This window comes from Ostreococcus lucimarinus, chromosome 3 (genome assembly GCF_000092065.1).
Source record: "Ostreococcus lucimarinus CCE9901 chromosome 3, complete sequence".
NCBI lineage: Eukaryota > Viridiplantae > Chlorophyta > Mamiellophyceae > Mamiellales > Bathycoccaceae > Ostreococcus > Ostreococcus sp. 'lucimarinus'.
Genome location: NC_009357.1, coordinates 466,928 through 483,606, shown reverse-complemented (window position 1 = coordinate 483,606; position 16,679 = coordinate 466,928). Strand labels below are relative to the sequence as shown.

Sequence of the window (16,679 nt, the reverse complement as noted above, 5' to 3'; positions counted from 1 at the left end):
CGCGTACGCTTTATCCACTCGCAGGCGCGAGAGCGACGGCTGCTCGCGCAAATCGCTTAAATGCACGAAGACGAGGCCACGACTGACGGAAATCGATCGTCGATTGTCTTGAGTAGAATTTATGCACGTACAGCCCGGTCGCGGGTCGGCGTTCGTGCGCACGAAGCTCAAGAACTTACTCACCGGGAACACGAACGAAAAGACGTTTCGCTCTGGCGAAAAGTTTGAGCTCGCCGAGGTGACCAAGGATACTATGCAATACACGTACATGGACGGCGACGACTACATGTTCATGAACATGGAAACTTTCGAAGAGCTTCGAGTGCCGCCGTTAGCGGTGAGTAAGTTTGTGAAGGAGGGCATGGACTGCGGCATCGTGCAGTGGAAAAGCAAAGTCATCGGCTGCGAGGTGCCGAACCCGTACACGTTCGAGGTAGTGCAGACCGATCCGGGATTGAAGGGCAACACCGCGAGTGGTGGCGATAAGCCGGCGACTATCGAAACCGGTGCGGTCGTGACCGTGCCGCTCTTCGTGAACATCGGCGACTCCATCATCGTGAACACGGAAGACGGCACGTACAAGTCGCGTGCTTGAGCTTATTGTTTGTCATAAGTCAGCGCACCTACATATTCTATGCTCCCTACAAATGTCCGCGGCGAAGCGTGCGATAGACCCGATCGCCGTCGCGGCCCGTAAGCTCGGATACGTCGCGCGAAGCGCTCTCAAGCTCGTCGAGTTGGACGACAAGTTTCGTCTCCTGCGCTCGAAGAGCCGCATCCTCGATTTGGGCTGCGCGCCCGGGGCGTGGATCCAAGCCTGCTGCGCGCGCGGGGAGAAGCACACGGAAGTGTTAGGAGTGGACCTTCAAGACGTGGAATTATCGGGCATGCGCTACATCGATGAGGCACGCGTGAGAACGCTCGTTCGGGACGCGCACGAAGCGACTCTGAATGAACTCGGCGGGGCGCACTCGTTCGATCTAATTCTTAGCGATATGATGGCGAACACGAGCGGCATTGCGAGCGTAGACGCGGCGGCGTCGTTGCATTTGGCAGAGTGCGCGGTAGATGTCGCGATGAGTCGCGGCGGCGGCGAAGGCGCGTTGCGTTTGCGTGGCGACTTGGTAGTGAAGATTTTAGAAGGTGACGGAAGCGTAGAGGCACTTGTCGCAGCGTGTAAGCCACGGTTTGCCAAGCTAAATTGGTTCAAACCGAAGGCGACGCGAAGCGAGAGCAAGGAAATTTATCTAGTTGCTCGCGGGCGGACGTCGTGACGCGTCTAACTGTAGGTTGTCAATATCAAACTAGTATCTAGAGCGAGATAACGTCGCATACGCGAGACCGACTGCGCCAACGCACACACCGGCGACTAAAGCGGCTTCAATCGTAAAGTACCGCGCGTACAATGCTGTCGTCTCGGCGGATGAGCACGGAGTGTCGCTTCCGCACGTCGAGCAACCGTTCGCCTCAGTCTTCTTCATGCGAACGCGTTTGCCTTTCGTCAGCTTCTCACGAATGGCTTTTGCCTCCTCTTCACTCGAAATAACGTTAAGCTTTACCCTGGCAACGGTAGGATCAACTTCTAAGACTTCTAAAACTCTCGCCTTGCAAGACCAACGGGCCGCTTCGTAAATTTCAACCATGGCACTCCGCCCCATCAAGCGCGCTCTTTGGTCTTCGCCTCCAGGTAAGAGTATTTGTGTGTAGTTTTTCGTATGAGCGACGAGCGATGTGCCGTCGCGCGCGATATCACTCACCCAAACGCGTTCGGTTTTACCAACCAAGTGCTCGTGAGGCATGTATGACTCGAAGAGCGCTGTGAGCTCGCGCGAACGTGCCTTGACTATTTGTGTCGGCACTCGCTTCATCTTCGCCGCGGGAGTCCCAGGCCGAGGATAGAACTGCGAAATGTGAACCTCTGGAAATTTATATTCTTCAATCAGGCTCATGGTTTCTTGCCATTGCTCGTCGGTTTCCCCCGGGAAACCGCAAATGATATCCGTCGCGATGACCATGCCTGGCACGGCGGCGAGCAACGTATCGCACACGCGTTTGAATTCTTCCACCGTGTACTCGCGCTTCATGCCCTCCAAGACAGCGTTGGATCCACTCTGTACCGGAATGTGCATCCAGGCGTACACTGATGGATGCCGCATCGCTTCGGCGACGGCGTCGAGGTGCGCCAAGATGTACGGTGGGTTCGTCATGCCGAGTCTAAGCATCACCGACCCATCCGTGGGCAAAACCGCAGTGATGGCGCGAAATAATGCGGCGACATCGGTGCCCAAATCGATCCCATACGCGCCAGTGTCTTCTGAAGACAGCCACACTTCCGAGACGCCCTCCGCCATCGCTTGTTCGACTCGACTCACCAACGCAGAAATCTCGTACGACCCGAGATCACCGCGCGCGTGTTTCGTCTTGCAATACGTACACGCACCTAAACAGCCCGTGCTTAACGGCAGTATTTCCACGAACTCGTTCCGTCGCACCTTTGGCAAATCGAGCGAGGGCAAGGCTTTCTTCTCCAGCATCCGCACGGTGTCGCCCGCCAACGTTCGCTCCATCGCCTCCACCACGCGATCAATCTGCGTCACGCCCAACAGGCTGACATCTCGTAACTCCTTCGCACCCTTATCGCCCTGCGGCACGCATCCCGCGATGACCATCGCTTTATTCGCCGCTTTGCCTCGTTCGATGACGGTGTTCATCGCGCTCTGGCTCGGATTCTTCACCGTGCACGTATTCACCAACCACCCATCCGCCTTCTCCGGCGCGTCCACGAGTTCGTACCCGTACCGCCGCAATTGTCCCGCCATGAACTCCGAATCCGAGTGATTGTGCGAGCACCCAAACGTGTGAACGAAAATCTTCGCCGTCCCCGGCCGGCGCCCGCCTCCGCCTTCGCCTCCGCCTTCGCCTTCGCCTTCGCCGTCACCGCCCGCCCCCCCCCGCCGTCGCGCGCGCGCGTCCACCACCGCCTCCATCGCTCGCGCGCTCCGTCCGAGCCCTCGCTCGGCCGTCCCCACTCCCCCCGTCGCCGCCGCGCCCGCCGTCGTCGCCGCGCCATCGCGCGCGTCCTCGCCGCGCCGCGCGTCCTCGCCGCGCCGTCCCGCGCGCCGCGCGACGTCGAGAAAGATATCCTCCACGTCCTCCACGTCCTCCGCGTCCTCCACCGCCATCGCGCGGTCGCGCGGTCGCCGCGTCGCGCGATGGCGCGACGGCGCGACGGCGCCTCGCGTCGCGTGCCCCGCGCCCTATGTATACATGCGAGAAATTTCACGCGTTTAATCCCTCCAAGACGCCATCAACGGCGAAACGACGCGCCCCTTCGCGAAAAATCGAGATCTCACCGAATCTTCGCGTCGCGCGCGCCGACCCCCCCCCGAACGACGAATCGCGACTCGACGGCGCGATCCATTTCCCGCGGTCCGCGCGCGTCCACGGGGCGCGAGGCGCGGTGGAGACGGCGCGGCGCCCTAACCGCAGGACGCGCGCGCGACACTCGGCGACGCCGCGCGCGCCGCTCGGACCTCTCGATTCTCGCGCGCGACTTCGCGAGGGATCGAAAGGAAACAAATCTCGGACGCTCGCGTCGAAGGTCGCGCGAAAAGGCGCGACGCGCGACGCGCGAACGCGTCGCGACGAGGTGCGGCAACGGAATCAGACGCGACGCGCCCTCGGGATTTCGCGACGGCGCGCGGGCGGTGGGGACGCGCGCGCGAACGCGGTGAGCCCTGGGAGACGATCGGAAACGGTGGAGGGAAAGATTGAGCGTCGATCGCGCGCGCGGGGGGGGCGGGACGCGGCGACGCGCGCGCGGGGGGGGGGCGGGCGTCGGCGGTAACCTCGAAACGGGGGACCGAACGCGCGGACACCCGGAAAGATTTCACTGGGATTTTCCCGGGGCGGGGGGTCATTTCTTGAGTTTCGACTCGTGGAGGGTCGGCGAAGGCGAACGAACCGAGATCAGATCCCAAATTGGCGTATGGGTAAACAGTGCGAAGTGACTGACGACACGTGGCGCGCGCGCGAACGACAGAGGACGGACGAGTGATTGATATCAATTTTTTGCGCTAGACGTCGGGTCTAGTCGCGTTGTCGTCGTAAGGAACCACATCTAGATCGATCGAGCGAACACATTGTTCGACGACCGAACGCACATTTTCTCACCTTCATTAAATTAACGACAAACGCCGAACATGTCGACGTTGGATTTTGGCTACGGCGGCGACGCCGGTTTCACGTACGCTAACCTCGGGTTGCTCGGGAGCGACTCGGTGAGCTGGACGTTTGAGGAGGACAAATTCTTTGAAACGAGTTTGGCGCAGTACGATGGGTCTTGGCCCATCACGGGCGATGATTACTGGGGCCAACTTCAAGAACAGATGCCGCAAAAGGGCGTCCACGACTTGAAGAATCGATTCAGCAAGTTGGAAGAAGACGTGCGAAATATCGAAGCTGGTCTCGTACAGCTTCCAGACTATGACGATGACAGTGATCACCACGTCACCGCGGAAGTGAGCTTCAACTTTGCGCCGGCGAAACCTCTCAAGGCGACGGCTCCGCCGCCAACGCCGGCGCCCGCGCCCGTGCAGGCGCCGGCGGCGAAAAAGTCCAAAGCTGCCCCTAAGACTGGCGAACAAGAGCGTCGCAAAGGCGTTCCATGGACTGAAGAAGAGCACAAATTGTTCCTTCTCGGTTTGAACAAGTTCGGCAAGGGAGATTGGCGAAGTATCAGCAGAAACTTTGTCATCTCACGAACGCCCACTCAAGTGGCATCCCACGCTCAGAAATACTTCATCAGGCTTAACAGCATGAGCAAGAAGGATAATAAGCGAAGGTCGAGTATTCACGACATCACTTCTGCCACGGGCAAGGACTAAATTGGTCCTCGTGCGCGCCGACGATGTGCATCACATCGAAAATCGTCGGCTGGCTTGCAACACGGAGAGAGTGCGAACTTCACCTCCATCTTCCTGTACACACCAACATCCCATCTCGGAAGAGAAAAATCGAACACACAAACACATTGTTCGCGCTGTTTTTTTTGGCTTTTCGCTGCGTACTCATTAGAATTTGCTTACCATTGTACAATACTGCACTAAAATCGATGCAACTACACAACTCGCGTCTCGCGCGCTGGCTAAAAGCGTCGTCGCTACTCGCGCTCGCTACTTCATTTCACATCTTTCACCGCCGAGAGCAAATCGTGAACCACAGTCGACTTCGCCGCGCTCACTTTCGCTTGAAGCTTCGCCATCTCCTCATCGTACTCCGCTTTCAACCTCGAATCCGTCTCCGCCTTGTTCCCGGTTTGCTCCGCCACCATGCGCGCGTACCGCGCCTCCCGCTCCGCCCTGTACGCCGCGATCTCCCCCTTCGCCTCCTCCACCGCAGCGCGCAACCGCGCCGTTTTCTCTGCGTTTCACCGCGCATCGCGCGCGCGCAGTCGTCAGTCACCGCGACGCGTTCCCCCCGTCGTCCGTCGCCCCGTCGTTTCGATCGCCCTCGCGTTCGCACCTTCGCGCGCCGCGCTCACGATCGCCTGCGCCTCTTTCTCCGCGAGCATGAGCTTCGAGATCCCATCTCGCGACGCGTCCATCCGCGCGACGATCGCGCGCCCCGTCGCGTCGCGAACTCGCGCGCGCGCGCGACCTCGGTCTCCCTTTCGCGCACGACCGCAACACGGACCAAAGACGATCGATCGACGAAAACCCTCGCGCGCGGACGTCACACCGCGCGCACGATGTTCGCGTCCTCGACGACGTCCCTCGCGCGCCCGACGAACTCGTTCGTCACCGGGAATAACGATGGATTAAAGCGAACGATGATGCGCGGCGCCGCCGCGGTCAAGCGCGCGCCGCTCGTCGTGGAGAGTACGTGTCGCGACGCGACGACGCGAGGCTGGGGTCGGGCGACCCGCGCGCGAATGCGAGCGTCGCGCGCGCGCGTTCGCGCGCGGGGCGTCGTGAACGTCGCGGAAACGCGCGCGGCGAAATATTTAGCGCGCGTTCGCGGCGGTGCGGACGATGACGATGGACGGGCTCGCGCGCGCGATTGGGTGATTTGGATGGCGGACTGACGGTCGCGATTTCGCGCGCGGAAACAGACCTTCACGGGATGTCCGGACGCAAGTGCATGTTGACGGGGAAGAAGGCGAACAACGGTCGCACTGTTTCGTTCTCGCACATTCGTAACAAGACGCTGCAGCAGGTTAACTTACAGGTGCGTGACGCGCGAGGACGATGGCGAAAGGCTGGGGGCAACCCTGAAACCCTGAACGGGCGCGCGCGACGACTTGGCGACGCGCAGGACGAGTGTGTGAGTGAGAGACTGACGGAGAGAATATTTTATCGATAACAGTACAAGCGCATCTACTGGCCGGAGCAAAAGCGCTACGTGCGCCTGCGCATCTCCACCAATGCGTTGAAGACGCTCAACAAGCTCGGGTTGGAGGAGATGGCGAAGCGCGCCGGGTTGGATTTGGCGTCGTTGCCGTACATTGATGCGGATCCGGAACGCAAGCAGTGGTTGGCGGAAAATGGTTCGGAACCGGTGAAGCAGAACAAGCGCGCGCCGAAGGGCCCGAAGCCGCTTTACATCCCGAAGTGGAAGGAGGCCAAGTTGGCGAAGATGGACGCCTCGGCGGCGGCGGCCGAAAAGAAGCGCTTCGCGGAGGCGAACAACATGATTGTCGCTTAATTCTTTGGCTGAGCTTGGCTGTTTGGTATAATTTAGATTCGAACGGAAGATTTTGTTTAGAAGAAGCGATTGCGATGTAATCAAAGTCTAAATCTTTCACTTAAAATCATCTTCGCCGCACCCATCACCCCATAAATTTTAAGCAATAGTCGGCGCCGTCCTCCGCGCACATCCCAAAGTCTTGCGATCGACTTCCGATCGCAACTGCGGTTTCTGCAGCTTCTCTGTACGCGATCGGATTCTGCGCCACGGCTTTCGCGATGCCTTTGGATGCATCGTTGATTCTCTCATGGGCGACGTGCCAGCTCGAGTCGTACGCCGGGACGCCCGTGCGTTTCGTCACTCTATTTTTCAGCTTCGTATCGTCCACTTCAAAATTGATCCCATACGTGTCGTGAGATGCAATCAAAGGCATGATGTCTCCCACGCTGACCTTAAGTTCCTCGACGTACTGCACCGCCTGTTGCCACGTCTTCCCTTTTTGCGAGCCAACGTACGGCGAAGTCGTCAATTCGTTTTCGTCGTCCAACTCGAGCTTGAACCAAAAGGCCACAGCGTTGAATATTCCATCCTCATCGACCTCAAACTCCATCATATTTTGCGCCGGGTTCAAATTTTCGATGTACTTGTTGAAATCAAAGTCAAACACCGGCTTCCATGGCGCAAGGGGCTTCCACTTCTCGCGGCAAAGCTCGAGGTTGATGCCCTCGTAGTCGTCTCGCCAACGCCAGCGGTTGGCCTGAGAAAAATCAAATCCCGAGACTTCGTGAGTTCGCAACTGAATAGGTTGAGCGTATACTGTCGCCGCTCGAGGTATAAGCGTCGCATCTGGGGCAAGTAAACGATGCTTCGCCATCCCAACAATGTGCAGCGCGCCCTCGCCGATCAACCCGCTGTCAAACACCTCATACACGAGCACATTCGATTTCCTCTCCATCTCGGGCGGGTTGCCGTCAGGTTTCAAGCCGTGCTTGATCAATCCTTCCGATTCCTTGGTGAACAATCGTCGAGCATCGCGATTGAGATACATGATGGAAGTTCCATAACCGTTCATGCAAACCGTTTCCTCACCCGCGTCGCACATGTGAGGGCTCATCTCGACCGCATACACAGAATCGGCACCGGCACGCATGGCAAACATGGAAAGTAGCCCATTACCCGCGCCGACGTCCAAGACTTCATTCCGCAACTTCAGTTCTTTACGACGTGCTATCGCGCTCTTGATCGAGCATTCGTATGCGTTGTTGCGCGAGGCGTCGTTCAACATGTCGTAATGCCAACTGGGAATATTGGCGTGCCGTGGACGCGTCGAGGGCGGGGTCGACGAAAAGTAAAGTCGATCAGAATCGCGCTGAATTCGAAGTTCGATGGATTCACCGCACTTGATGGGTATCTCATCCAAATACTGCACCGCCGCGCCCCAAGAGCTCGCCGCGGCGCCCCGATCGCCGTCGACATCGTAACTTTTCAGCTCGACTCCATCGCAAAGCTCACACTCGAACCAAAAGGCAATCGCGTTCCATGTCCCCTCTTTAATCGATGTGACGTACGTGATATCGTCTTGCTCCATCGAGCTCGAGGGCTTCTTGCCGGCGAGCGCCGTCGTCAAGCGTTGTTGCGTGTCAATATCTGACACGTCGAAAGGATCAGAAAGCACAATGTGAGGTTCCGAAAAGAGGTCTAACTTCGCTGCTTGCGGGTGCCATCTATAAGCATTCAACGCACTCAAATCAAATCCGCTGACTTGATCCAAACGAAGCTCGATGAGTTGAGCCTTTACTCGAACGCGAGAAGGAATGACACGAGCGCCGGGAGTCGCCAACTTCTTCTCTCCCACGTGATCGATGGCTCTCAACAGCCCTAATCCGAACGTCGCGTGATCGAGTAAGTCCGTGACTACGAGATCGGACGGCTGAGGTACGATTTGCGGCTTGTCGTCGCTTGCGTCATCTTCCTCCATGAGCGAACACTTGTCGAGTTTTTGATCTAGTAATTGAATCGTCCCTTTCGCAAACTGTCCAGCGTTGGATTTTAAAACTTGTTTTGCCATACGATATAAAAATCGGTTTCGTTCGACGCCTATCACGCTCTTCAGCCCTGCCCGAGCGGTGATGAGCGGCAAGATGCCCCCCCCTGCCGAGACGACCAACGCCGAGTTTAATTCCCCGGGTTCAGCGTCCGCAACCGTCAACTCTATCGCCTCTTTATACGCAGCGATGCGCACGTTATCCTCGAGCAATTTTAATGCTTTCTTGGGCGCCCCGAGCTCGCTCAACGCGTGCGCGTAAGCGATGATATTCAACCTTCCGGGATCCATGTCGAAGAGACTGGCGTCGAGTTTTCGCAAACACATCTGAGGAATAAACGTCGGTCTCCACTCGTAATCCTCCAACTCCCAATCCGGTCCAGACATTGCCTGCTTCCAAGAGTTAAGGGTCTCCGTGCGACGATCTTCCGCGCGCGCTTGTCGAAGTTTATACGCCAAATTCCTCCGCGCCGCTCTCGTCTCCGCGACGACGCGTTCGCGCTCGTCCTCGTACAACACTTCCGCCTCTTCCAGCCGCTCTTTCATGTCCACGCTCTCCGGCGCGAGCTCCAATCCACGTCTAAACGCCGCCACGGCCTTACCGCTCTCAAAAGCCGACATGAGCGCGCATCCCAACCTATAATACCCTTTCGCCCACGTCTCGTCCGCGCGCACGCACGCCGCCGCGTCCCGCAACGCCTCCTCCACCAACCCCATCCCCAGCGCCGCCGCGCTCCGATTCGAATACAGCGTTTTATCGTCCTCGCGTCCCGCGATCGCCACCGTGTACGCCTCCATCGCCTCCCCGTACGCCCGTCTCGCGAACGCCTCGTTCCCTCGTCGTTTCGCCGCTTCCACCGCGTGTCGAAGCGCCCCCGCGTCGATTTCCCGCGCCTCCGCGCTCGAGCGCGCCATCCTCACCCGCGCGTCGTCCTCGCCGCTCGCCCACCGCGCGTCGCCGAGTCGCGTCCTCGCGCGCCGCGACGTCGCGTCCTCGCGCGCGCTCGAGCGTTTCGAAAAAACGCTCACGTGCGAGACCACACACACGGACCTTTTTTGATCGCGCGTCCCGCCCGGGACGCGCGCGGCACGCGCCTCCGCTCGCCTCCGCTCGACGCGCCGTCTCGCGACGCGCGAGCGCGCGCGCGCGCCATGGCGTCGAAGATCAGCCACATCCCCGCCGTCGTCAGCTCTCCCGCGCTCATCGCCGCGCTGCTGAGCTTCAGCATCGCGCAAATCGCGAAAGTGTTCACGCACTATCACGCCACGGGCAAGGTGGACTACTCGCGGATCGTCGGCTCGGGCGGGATGCCGAGCTCGCACACCGCGCTGGTCGTCGGCCTGTGCACGTCGATCGGACTGAAGGAGGGGATGCAGTCGAGCATATTCGCGCTGTGCCTGGTGTTCTCGCTGGTGGTCATGTACGACGCCACGGGGGTGCGCCTGCACGCGGGACGACAGGCGGAGGTGTTGAATCAGTTGATCGTCGAACTGCCCAGGGATCATCCGCTGACGGATTCGAGGCCGCTGAGAGACACGTTGGGACACACGCCGATACAGGTGGTGGTGGGGGCGATATTAGGGATGTCGGTGGCGTACGCGCACTTCGTGTACTGGATGTCGACGTATTCGCTCTAGCGTCCGAAGACGCGCGAGCGCGAATCGTCGTTCGTTCGATCGATCGCTCGACGCGCGCGGGACGCGCGCGCGCGATCGACGACGGCTTTCGCGCCGCGCGTCTTCGGACGCGATCCCGGTCGCGGTGCGTTCGCGATCGGGAATCATCTAATCTAATTCACGTAGTCGCGGCGCCGAGGCGTCGTTCCTTGTCGCACTAGAAGCTAGAAAACAAACTCGGGCCGCACATCGACGCGCCATGCCGCGCGCGAAGTCGTCGTCGGAAACCTTCGATGCGCTTTACGACGAACTCACGCGCGAGCGCGCGAACGAGGCGAGCGAGGCGTCGACGTCGACGAGTTTAAAGTCGCCGAACGTTGCAAAAGATTTGCGCGAGCTCGTCGAGCGCGTTCGGATTCCTCGCGCCGAGCGCGCGGCGCCGGCGAGCGAGCTCGACGTCGAGGAGGACGAAACGTTCGAGCGCGCGTTCGAGGCGTTCGCGTCGCGGGAGGGAGGGAGACGGCGAAAAGAGACGCGGAGGGAGGACGCGGGGGCGAATTCGAGTCCGCGACCGCGCGCGCTCGAGACGCCGGAGACGCTCTTACGTTTACTCCGCGAAGAGCAGCGCGCGCGCGCTCGAGTGGAGATGAAGTTAGATGAATTAGAAGCGGATCGATCGAAGCGAGACGCCGAGGCGTGGGAAGCGGTGGAAGATGCGCGATCGACGGCGAACGAGTGGCGAGAGCGGTGCAAACAGTTGCGCCGCGACGTCCCAGAGCGATGGTTGGGCGTGTTCGAGTCGTACGACGACGAGATCGATCGACTCGGGAAAGAAAACTTCGCGTTACGAGAGTGCCGTCACCTCGAGCTCGCCGAGAGGCTGTCCGCGAACGAGGTCTCGGACGCGAACGAGGAGTCGCCGCGCCTCCGCCGCGCGCTTCGCGCCGTCACCCTCGAGCGCGACGCCGTGACCGTCAAACTCGCCGACGTCGCCCGCCGCGAGCGCCAGATGAGTCTCATCAAGCGTCACGCCGAGGGCGTCTCCGCTCGTCTCGCTCGCGTCGAGCGTCTTCTCGTCTCCGAGCGCGCGTCTCGCGCGTCCTCCGACGCGCGCGCGTCTCGCGCCGACGCCGCCGTCGCCGCCCTCATCACCGATTACGAGTCCCAGCTCACCAGCGCGCGCGCGTTGATCGAAAAGCTCGCCCTCCGCTGCGACGCCGGGGACTTGATCGCCACCGCGCGCGAGCACGACCGACGATTTCCCGCGCGTTGCGCGTCCTAGCCTTGTCCGCCATCCCCCTATAGCCAAACAGTTCGACCACCGTTTCATCGCGCGCGCGCCCGCGTCGACGTCGACGCCGCGGCCGCACTTTTCGACGCCATGTCCGCCGCGCGTTCGACCGCCTCCGTCCTGACCCCGCGCGCGGCGCGCCCGCGCGTCGAGCGCGGATCGCGCGTCGCGCGACGCGCCTCCGCCGTCGCCGTCCGCGCGAGCGCCTACGGTGCGACGACGACGACGCGACGACGACGCGACGACGCGAGATGGATGGATAGAGGGTTCGCGAGATGCGGGACGCGGGACGCGGGACGCGCGACGCGCGACGCGACGAACGACGCGCGCGACGCGAACGCGAGACTGACGACGCGATCGCGGGTTTACGCGACGCAGACGTGACGGTGAGCGACACGAAGGCGAAGTTCTTGCAGGCGTACCCGTACCCGATCCCGTCGGTGTGGTCGACCGTCACGCAGGAGCTGCTCGTGCAGGGACACTTTGCGAAGTACAACGCGAAGAGCGAATACAGCGAACTCGCGTCGCTGGGATTCGTGAGCGTGTTCGATCAGCTCTACGAGGGATTCCCGAGCGAGACGGAGAAGGTTAAAATTTTCAACGCGTTTTTGGGCGCCCTCGGGGAGGACGCGGCGAAGACGCGCGCGGACGCGGAGGCGCTCGGCGCGTTCGCGGCGTCGGCCGGCGGCGTGGATGGCCTGAGCGCGAACCCGATCTTCGCGACGATGGCGGCGAAGAGTGCGGAGAATAAGCTCATGTACACCAAGTACATCGCGATCGGTATCTTCAGAATGTTGGAACTCGCCAAGGCGACGGATCCGAAGGCGCTCGAAGCGCTCGCGCAAGCCGGCGGATTGTCTTTCAAGAAGGTGAACGGGGATCTCGCCATGTACAAGGGTTTGCTCTCCAAGCTTGCCTCTGCGAAGGAGTTGCAAGAAGAGTTCTTGGAGCGGGAAAAGCGCAAGACGGCGGAGCGCATGGCGAAGAAGGCTGAAGCACAGGCCGCCGCGCAAGCCAGCGAATAATATTCTCAATCTTCACGTTGTAGTAAATACTCCATTGATCAGCGCCTGCGCTCGACTAAAACTCGCGCGAGCGCGCGCGATGTCCTTCACCGAGGCGTTTAAAGCGATACCCCAGGTATAAACGCGTCTCGGCGCGCGCGACCCGCGTCCGAACGTCGCCCCCATCGCTTTTTATCCAACTCTCTGACGCGACGACTTTCTGCGCGCAGGACCTCGCACGGTGCGCCACGCCCGCGCAAAAGCTGACGAGATGCACGCAACTGGCGAAACTCATCGTGGATGAAATCTCAGGGCTCGTCGTGAAGGTACCGTACGGGTACAGGGCGATTAGGACGCACAGAAAGCTGCCGAGGAGAGGCGAGCGGGACGGCGCCGCCGCGAGCGCCGCGCGGGATGGGGTGACGTTGTCCCGTAAAGTTCGCTACGACGAAGGTGAGAGATGCGTGATGGATATTTACGTTCCAGATGGCTTGGTTGCGGGCGCGAACGCGCCGGTGTCGCTCTTTGTGCACGGCGGCGTGTGGGCGAGCGGCGAGGCTTGGCAGTTTTCTCCGATGGCGACGGCGCTCGCAAAGGAAGGAGTCATTTGTTGTGTCGTCACGTACTCGTTGTTTCCGAGAGCCGATGCGATTCAAATGTGGGATGAAGTTTCGCGGGCGCTGTCTTGGACATTGGATAATATTGGTGAATACGGCGGCGATGCGAACCGCGTTTCCATCGTCGGTCACTCGGCTGGGGCGCAACTGTGCGCCAGGGCGCTTCTACAGCGCGCGGGAGTGCAGAACGTGAAATCGACGACGAATAAGCGTGAGTGGCACGCCGATGCGAGGATGCCTCGGAAGTTTATCGGCATCGCGGGCGTTTATGACGTTGGGTATCATTACGACTACGAAGACTCGCGCGGCGTCGCCATCGTGAGCACGATGGCACGAGCGATGAATGGAGCTGAAAACTTTGACGTGTGCAGTCCAGCACAGTTGATGCCGCAGCGTAGTAAAACTGCTGAGCCCGCGATTCCAGGGCCTACAGATTTAGTGGGCGATTCGATGTCCAAGATGGCTGGATTCCACAGGAGAAGCGTAATTGCCGCCGACGCGTCAACGGACGCTTTCAATTTCCCGCCGACAGTCCTCATGGCGGGCTGCGCCGATATCACCGTGCCGTGGCACGAGAGCGCGGACTTTTACTGGAGACTTCAAGACGCTGGGGTGTCGTCCAGGTTGCTATTGTACCTAAAGGAGGGTCATGTCGATTTCGTGCTCAACTGGAATGAAAAAGGCGGCGCAAAGATGCCGGCAGAAGCGGATCACTTGGAGCCTTACGCGCGTGATTTTGTCCGCGTGTTGAAGGACTAGATGACTAATTCTTAGCCGTTAGCACTAAACTGTTCGTATTGTCGATACTACAAATGTTAGATTACGCAGCCGCGTCGCCGGCGTCACCTTCCATCGCGTCGTCGCCTTCCTCTGCGTCCTCGACATCGACGTCATCGTGCGCTTCACCCCTCGCCTTTGATTGTGCGCGGCGCTCGGCAATCTCTTCTCGCCTTCTGCGAATCGTTTCCAAAGCTTTTCTGATTCTTTCGAGTTGCGACGCGCGCCAAGCGTCCAACTTTTCCAAACTCATTTGCGAAGCTGCGGCGTCTTCGCTCGTGGGATTCTTCGGCTTATACACGAGCACGGGCTCAGTCGTGGTCAATATACCCCCATCATGTATTTTAGATTTCATCTCTTCGTATTCTGCCTCGATCAATGCTCCCTCTGTCTCCTTAAACTTCAAATCCAACTCAAACTTTTTCCTTTCGTCGGCTTCGCGCTTTTCTAAAAACGCCTTGTACTGCGCCTCCTTCAATTCCCGACTAATCTCCTCGTTCTTTCCCGAAACCGCTGCCTCGATGGACTTTCTCTTCGCCAAAACCTCTTTTTCCTTCTCTTCTATGTTTGATTTACTCTTTCTCAGCGTCCCGAGAAGTCCCGCGAACAGACGTCGCTCGCGCTGTCCCGCCTCTGCCTTCGGCCTCGGTACCGCGCTCGCCTCATCCATCTCGCGATCGTCCGCTCCGTCCTCATCGCGCATCACCCGACGAGCTTTCGCATTTCGCACCGTGTGCGCGGATTTCGCGCGTCTACTCGACGCAAGCGCGCGTAATCTCTCGTTCGCCTGCGCGTTCCGTCGAACGAGTCGCGTCGTCAGTGTCGGTCGGTTTTTATCGTCGCCGTCGCGTCGTTCGAGAAAAACGAGGTCGTACCTCTCGTCGTTCACCGCCTACGGCGGTCAACGCGCGTCGAAGGTCGTCGACGGAGGACATTATTCGGGCGATCGGGCGCTCGCGTGTGATGCTTGGCAGTTTCTACTACACGGTGTCGTCGCTCCTAAAACGGTTCTAATCACGTAAACATTCCCTCCGGCACGCCTTCCTTCTTCTTGTACAAAACCTTTTCTTTAGCCTTGCTGAAGTCGGCGTGCGTTACTTGCATTCGGCGCTCACGTAAGGCGAGCAAACCGGCTTCGGTGCAAAGCGCCTTGATGTCGGCGCCCGAGAGTTCGTCCTTGGCCATGACAAATTCCTCCAACTGTACGTCGGCGGAAAGGTTCATGCGCCCGGTGTGAATGTTGAAAATGTGTCGCTTTGTCTTGACGTCCGGTAAAGGGAATTCAATCTTTCGATCTATTCGACCCGGGCGTAAGAGCGCGGGGTCGAGCGATTCGATTCTATTCGTAGCCATGATGACCTTGACGTCGCCGCGCGAGTCAAAACCATCCATCTGGTTCAGTAACTCTAACATCGTACGTTGGATCTCGCGCTCGCCGCCCGATTGAGAATCGTATCGCTTCGTACCGACGGCGTCGATCTCATCCATGAAAACGATAGAGGGACTCATCTCGTCGGCGACGCGGAAGAGCTCGCGCACGAGCTTCGGGCCGTCGCCCAAGTATTTTTGAATCAATTCAGATCCAACGATGCGCAAAAAAGTCGCGCTCGTTGAGTTCGCCACCGCCTTAGCTAACAGCGTCTTCCCAGTTCCCGGAGCTCCGTACAAGATCACCCCTTTCGGCGGCTTGATGCCGATGTCTTCGTACAGTTCGGGGTGCGTCAGCGGCAACTCCACGGCTTCCTTGATCTCTTGAATCTGATCCTCTAATCCCCCAACATCGGCGTACGACTCCAACGGCGCCTTATCAACCTTCATCACGCTCACCATGGGATCGACGTCGTCCGCCAGAGTCCCCACGACGGCAGAATTCTTGTGATGCAACAGCACCGCGCACCCCGGTTCGAGCTGACTCTTGTCCACGAACGACGCGATGTTCACGTAATACTCCGGCCCGATCGACGACGACACGATCCCGTGCGTGTCATCGATGATCTCCTCCAACGACCCCACGCTCATCGGCGCCCCCCGCATCTCGTCAATCTTGCTCTGCTCGTCCTCGTCCCGCTCCTCTCGCGGCTTCAACCGCTCCTGATTCCCCACGAACTCCTCCTCCATCAGCAAATAATCCTTCACCCGCTCCAGCTTCAGCATCCGCAGCTTACACTTCGACTGCGGCGCGACGTTCGGCAATCGCGTGCTGCCCTCGATCCCGGTCTTCTTCTTCTTCTTTCCCACGCGCATCGGCGGCGCGGGCGGGACGTACTTCTTCTTTTCCTTCTTCTTGCCCCGGCCGTGGCGTCCGTCGGCGCCGTCGCCGCCGTCCGCGCTCTGTCCCTGGCCCATGTTCGCTCGCGCGCGCGCGTCGCGCGTCGATCGTCGCCGTCGCTCGCGCCGTCGCTCGCGCCGTCGCCGTCGCGCGTCGAGACGCGTCGCCGTGTGGCGCGCGCGCGCGAGATCGGCCCGCGCGTTTGACCGAACGGCCGGCGCGGGCGTGTTCGTATGTCTGTACGCGCAAACAGTGTAAACGCGCGGTCGGTCGGACCGTCCATGCGACCGACCGGACGCGTTTTCGTACGCGCAAACAGTCCGGCGGATGTGAAGCATGCGCGGTCGGTCGGACGCCCAACGGCACACGGGCC

The 16,679-nt window shown here is 59.9% G+C and overlaps 11 protein-coding genes across 11 annotated transcripts; 6 read left to right on the top strand and 5 right to left on the bottom strand.

Annotated features, from left to right (window-relative positions):
* Positions 1-331: 331 nt before the first annotated feature.
* OSTLU_14633 (predicted protein) lies at positions 332-2,987 on the bottom strand (the record flags this gene model as incomplete). Its single annotated transcript, XM_001416637.1, has 3 exons — positions 332-402; positions 1,364-1,415; positions 1,560-2,987. The coding sequence occupies 3 exons, from the start codon at positions 2,985-2,987 to the stop codon at positions 332-334; spliced, it is 1,551 nt and encodes a 516-aa protein (XP_001416674.1).
* Positions 2,988-4,286: 1,299 nt separating this feature from the next.
* OSTLU_8087 (predicted protein) lies at positions 4,287-4,868 on the top strand (the record flags this gene model as incomplete). Its single annotated transcript, XM_001416926.1, has 2 exons — positions 4,287-4,508; positions 4,617-4,868. Coding segments are annotated over 2 exons (474 nt in total), but the record flags the coding sequence as incomplete, so codon positions are not given.
* Positions 4,869-5,179: 311 nt separating this feature from the next.
* OSTLU_14631 (F-ATPase family transporter: protons (vacuolar)) lies at positions 5,180-5,605 on the bottom strand (the record flags this gene model as incomplete). The annotated part of the gene is made up of 2 exons (XM_001416636.1): positions 5,180-5,421; positions 5,524-5,605. 2 exons carry the CDS (start codon positions 5,603-5,605, stop codon positions 5,180-5,182), a joined length of 324 nt encoding a protein of 107 aa, XP_001416673.1.
* A 527-nt stretch (positions 5,606-6,132) lies between these two features.
* OSTLU_9941 (predicted protein) lies at positions 6,133-6,489 on the top strand (the record flags this gene model as incomplete). The annotated part of the gene is made up of 2 exons (XM_001416925.1): positions 6,133-6,228; positions 6,367-6,489. Coding segments are annotated over 2 exons (219 nt in total), but the record flags the coding sequence as incomplete, so codon positions are not given.
* A 2,764-nt stretch (positions 6,490-9,253) lies between these two features.
* On the bottom strand, positions 9,254-9,646 carry OSTLU_34214 (predicted protein; the record flags this gene model as incomplete). The annotated part of the gene is made up of 1 exon (XM_001416635.1): positions 9,254-9,646. A coding segment is annotated over one exon (393 nt), but the record flags the coding sequence as incomplete, so codon positions are not given.
* A 237-nt stretch (positions 9,647-9,883) lies between these two features.
* On the top strand, positions 9,884-10,369 carry OSTLU_30621 (predicted protein; the record flags this gene model as incomplete). The annotated part of the gene is made up of 1 exon (XM_001416924.1): positions 9,884-10,369. The coding sequence occupies one exon, from the start codon at positions 9,884-9,886 to the stop codon at positions 10,367-10,369; it is 486 nt and encodes a 161-aa protein (XP_001416961.1).
* A 238-nt stretch (positions 10,370-10,607) lies between these two features.
* Positions 10,608-11,630, top strand: OSTLU_14628 (predicted protein; the record flags this gene model as incomplete). Its single annotated transcript, XM_001416923.1, has 1 exon — positions 10,608-11,630. The coding sequence occupies one exon, from the start codon at positions 10,608-10,610 to the stop codon at positions 11,628-11,630; it is 1,023 nt and encodes a 340-aa protein (XP_001416960.1).
* Positions 11,631-12,022: 392 nt separating this feature from the next.
* Positions 12,023-12,631, top strand: OSTLU_6426 (predicted protein; the record flags this gene model as incomplete). Its single annotated transcript, XM_001416922.1, has 1 exon — positions 12,023-12,631. A coding segment is annotated over one exon (609 nt), but the record flags the coding sequence as incomplete, so codon positions are not given.
* A 308-nt stretch (positions 12,632-12,939) lies between these two features.
* OSTLU_92448 (predicted protein) lies at positions 12,940-14,019 on the top strand (the record flags this gene model as incomplete). Its single annotated transcript, XM_001416921.1, has 1 exon — positions 12,940-14,019. A coding segment is annotated over one exon (1,080 nt), but the record flags the coding sequence as incomplete, so codon positions are not given.
* Positions 14,020-14,080: 61 nt separating this feature from the next.
* On the bottom strand, positions 14,081-14,740 carry OSTLU_14625 (predicted protein; the record flags this gene model as incomplete). Its single annotated transcript, XM_001416634.1, has 1 exon — positions 14,081-14,740. The coding sequence occupies one exon, from the start codon at positions 14,738-14,740 to the stop codon at positions 14,081-14,083; it is 660 nt and encodes a 219-aa protein (XP_001416671.1).
* A 293-nt stretch (positions 14,741-15,033) lies between these two features.
* On the bottom strand, positions 15,034-16,478 carry OSTLU_30617 (predicted protein). The gene has a single exon (XM_001416633.1). The coding sequence runs from the start codon at positions 16,381-16,383 to the stop codon at positions 15,052-15,054; it is 1,332 nt and encodes a 443-aa protein (XP_001416670.1). The 5' UTR covers positions 16,384-16,478; the 3' UTR covers positions 15,034-15,051.
* Between the last annotated feature and the right edge of the window lie 201 nt (positions 16,479-16,679).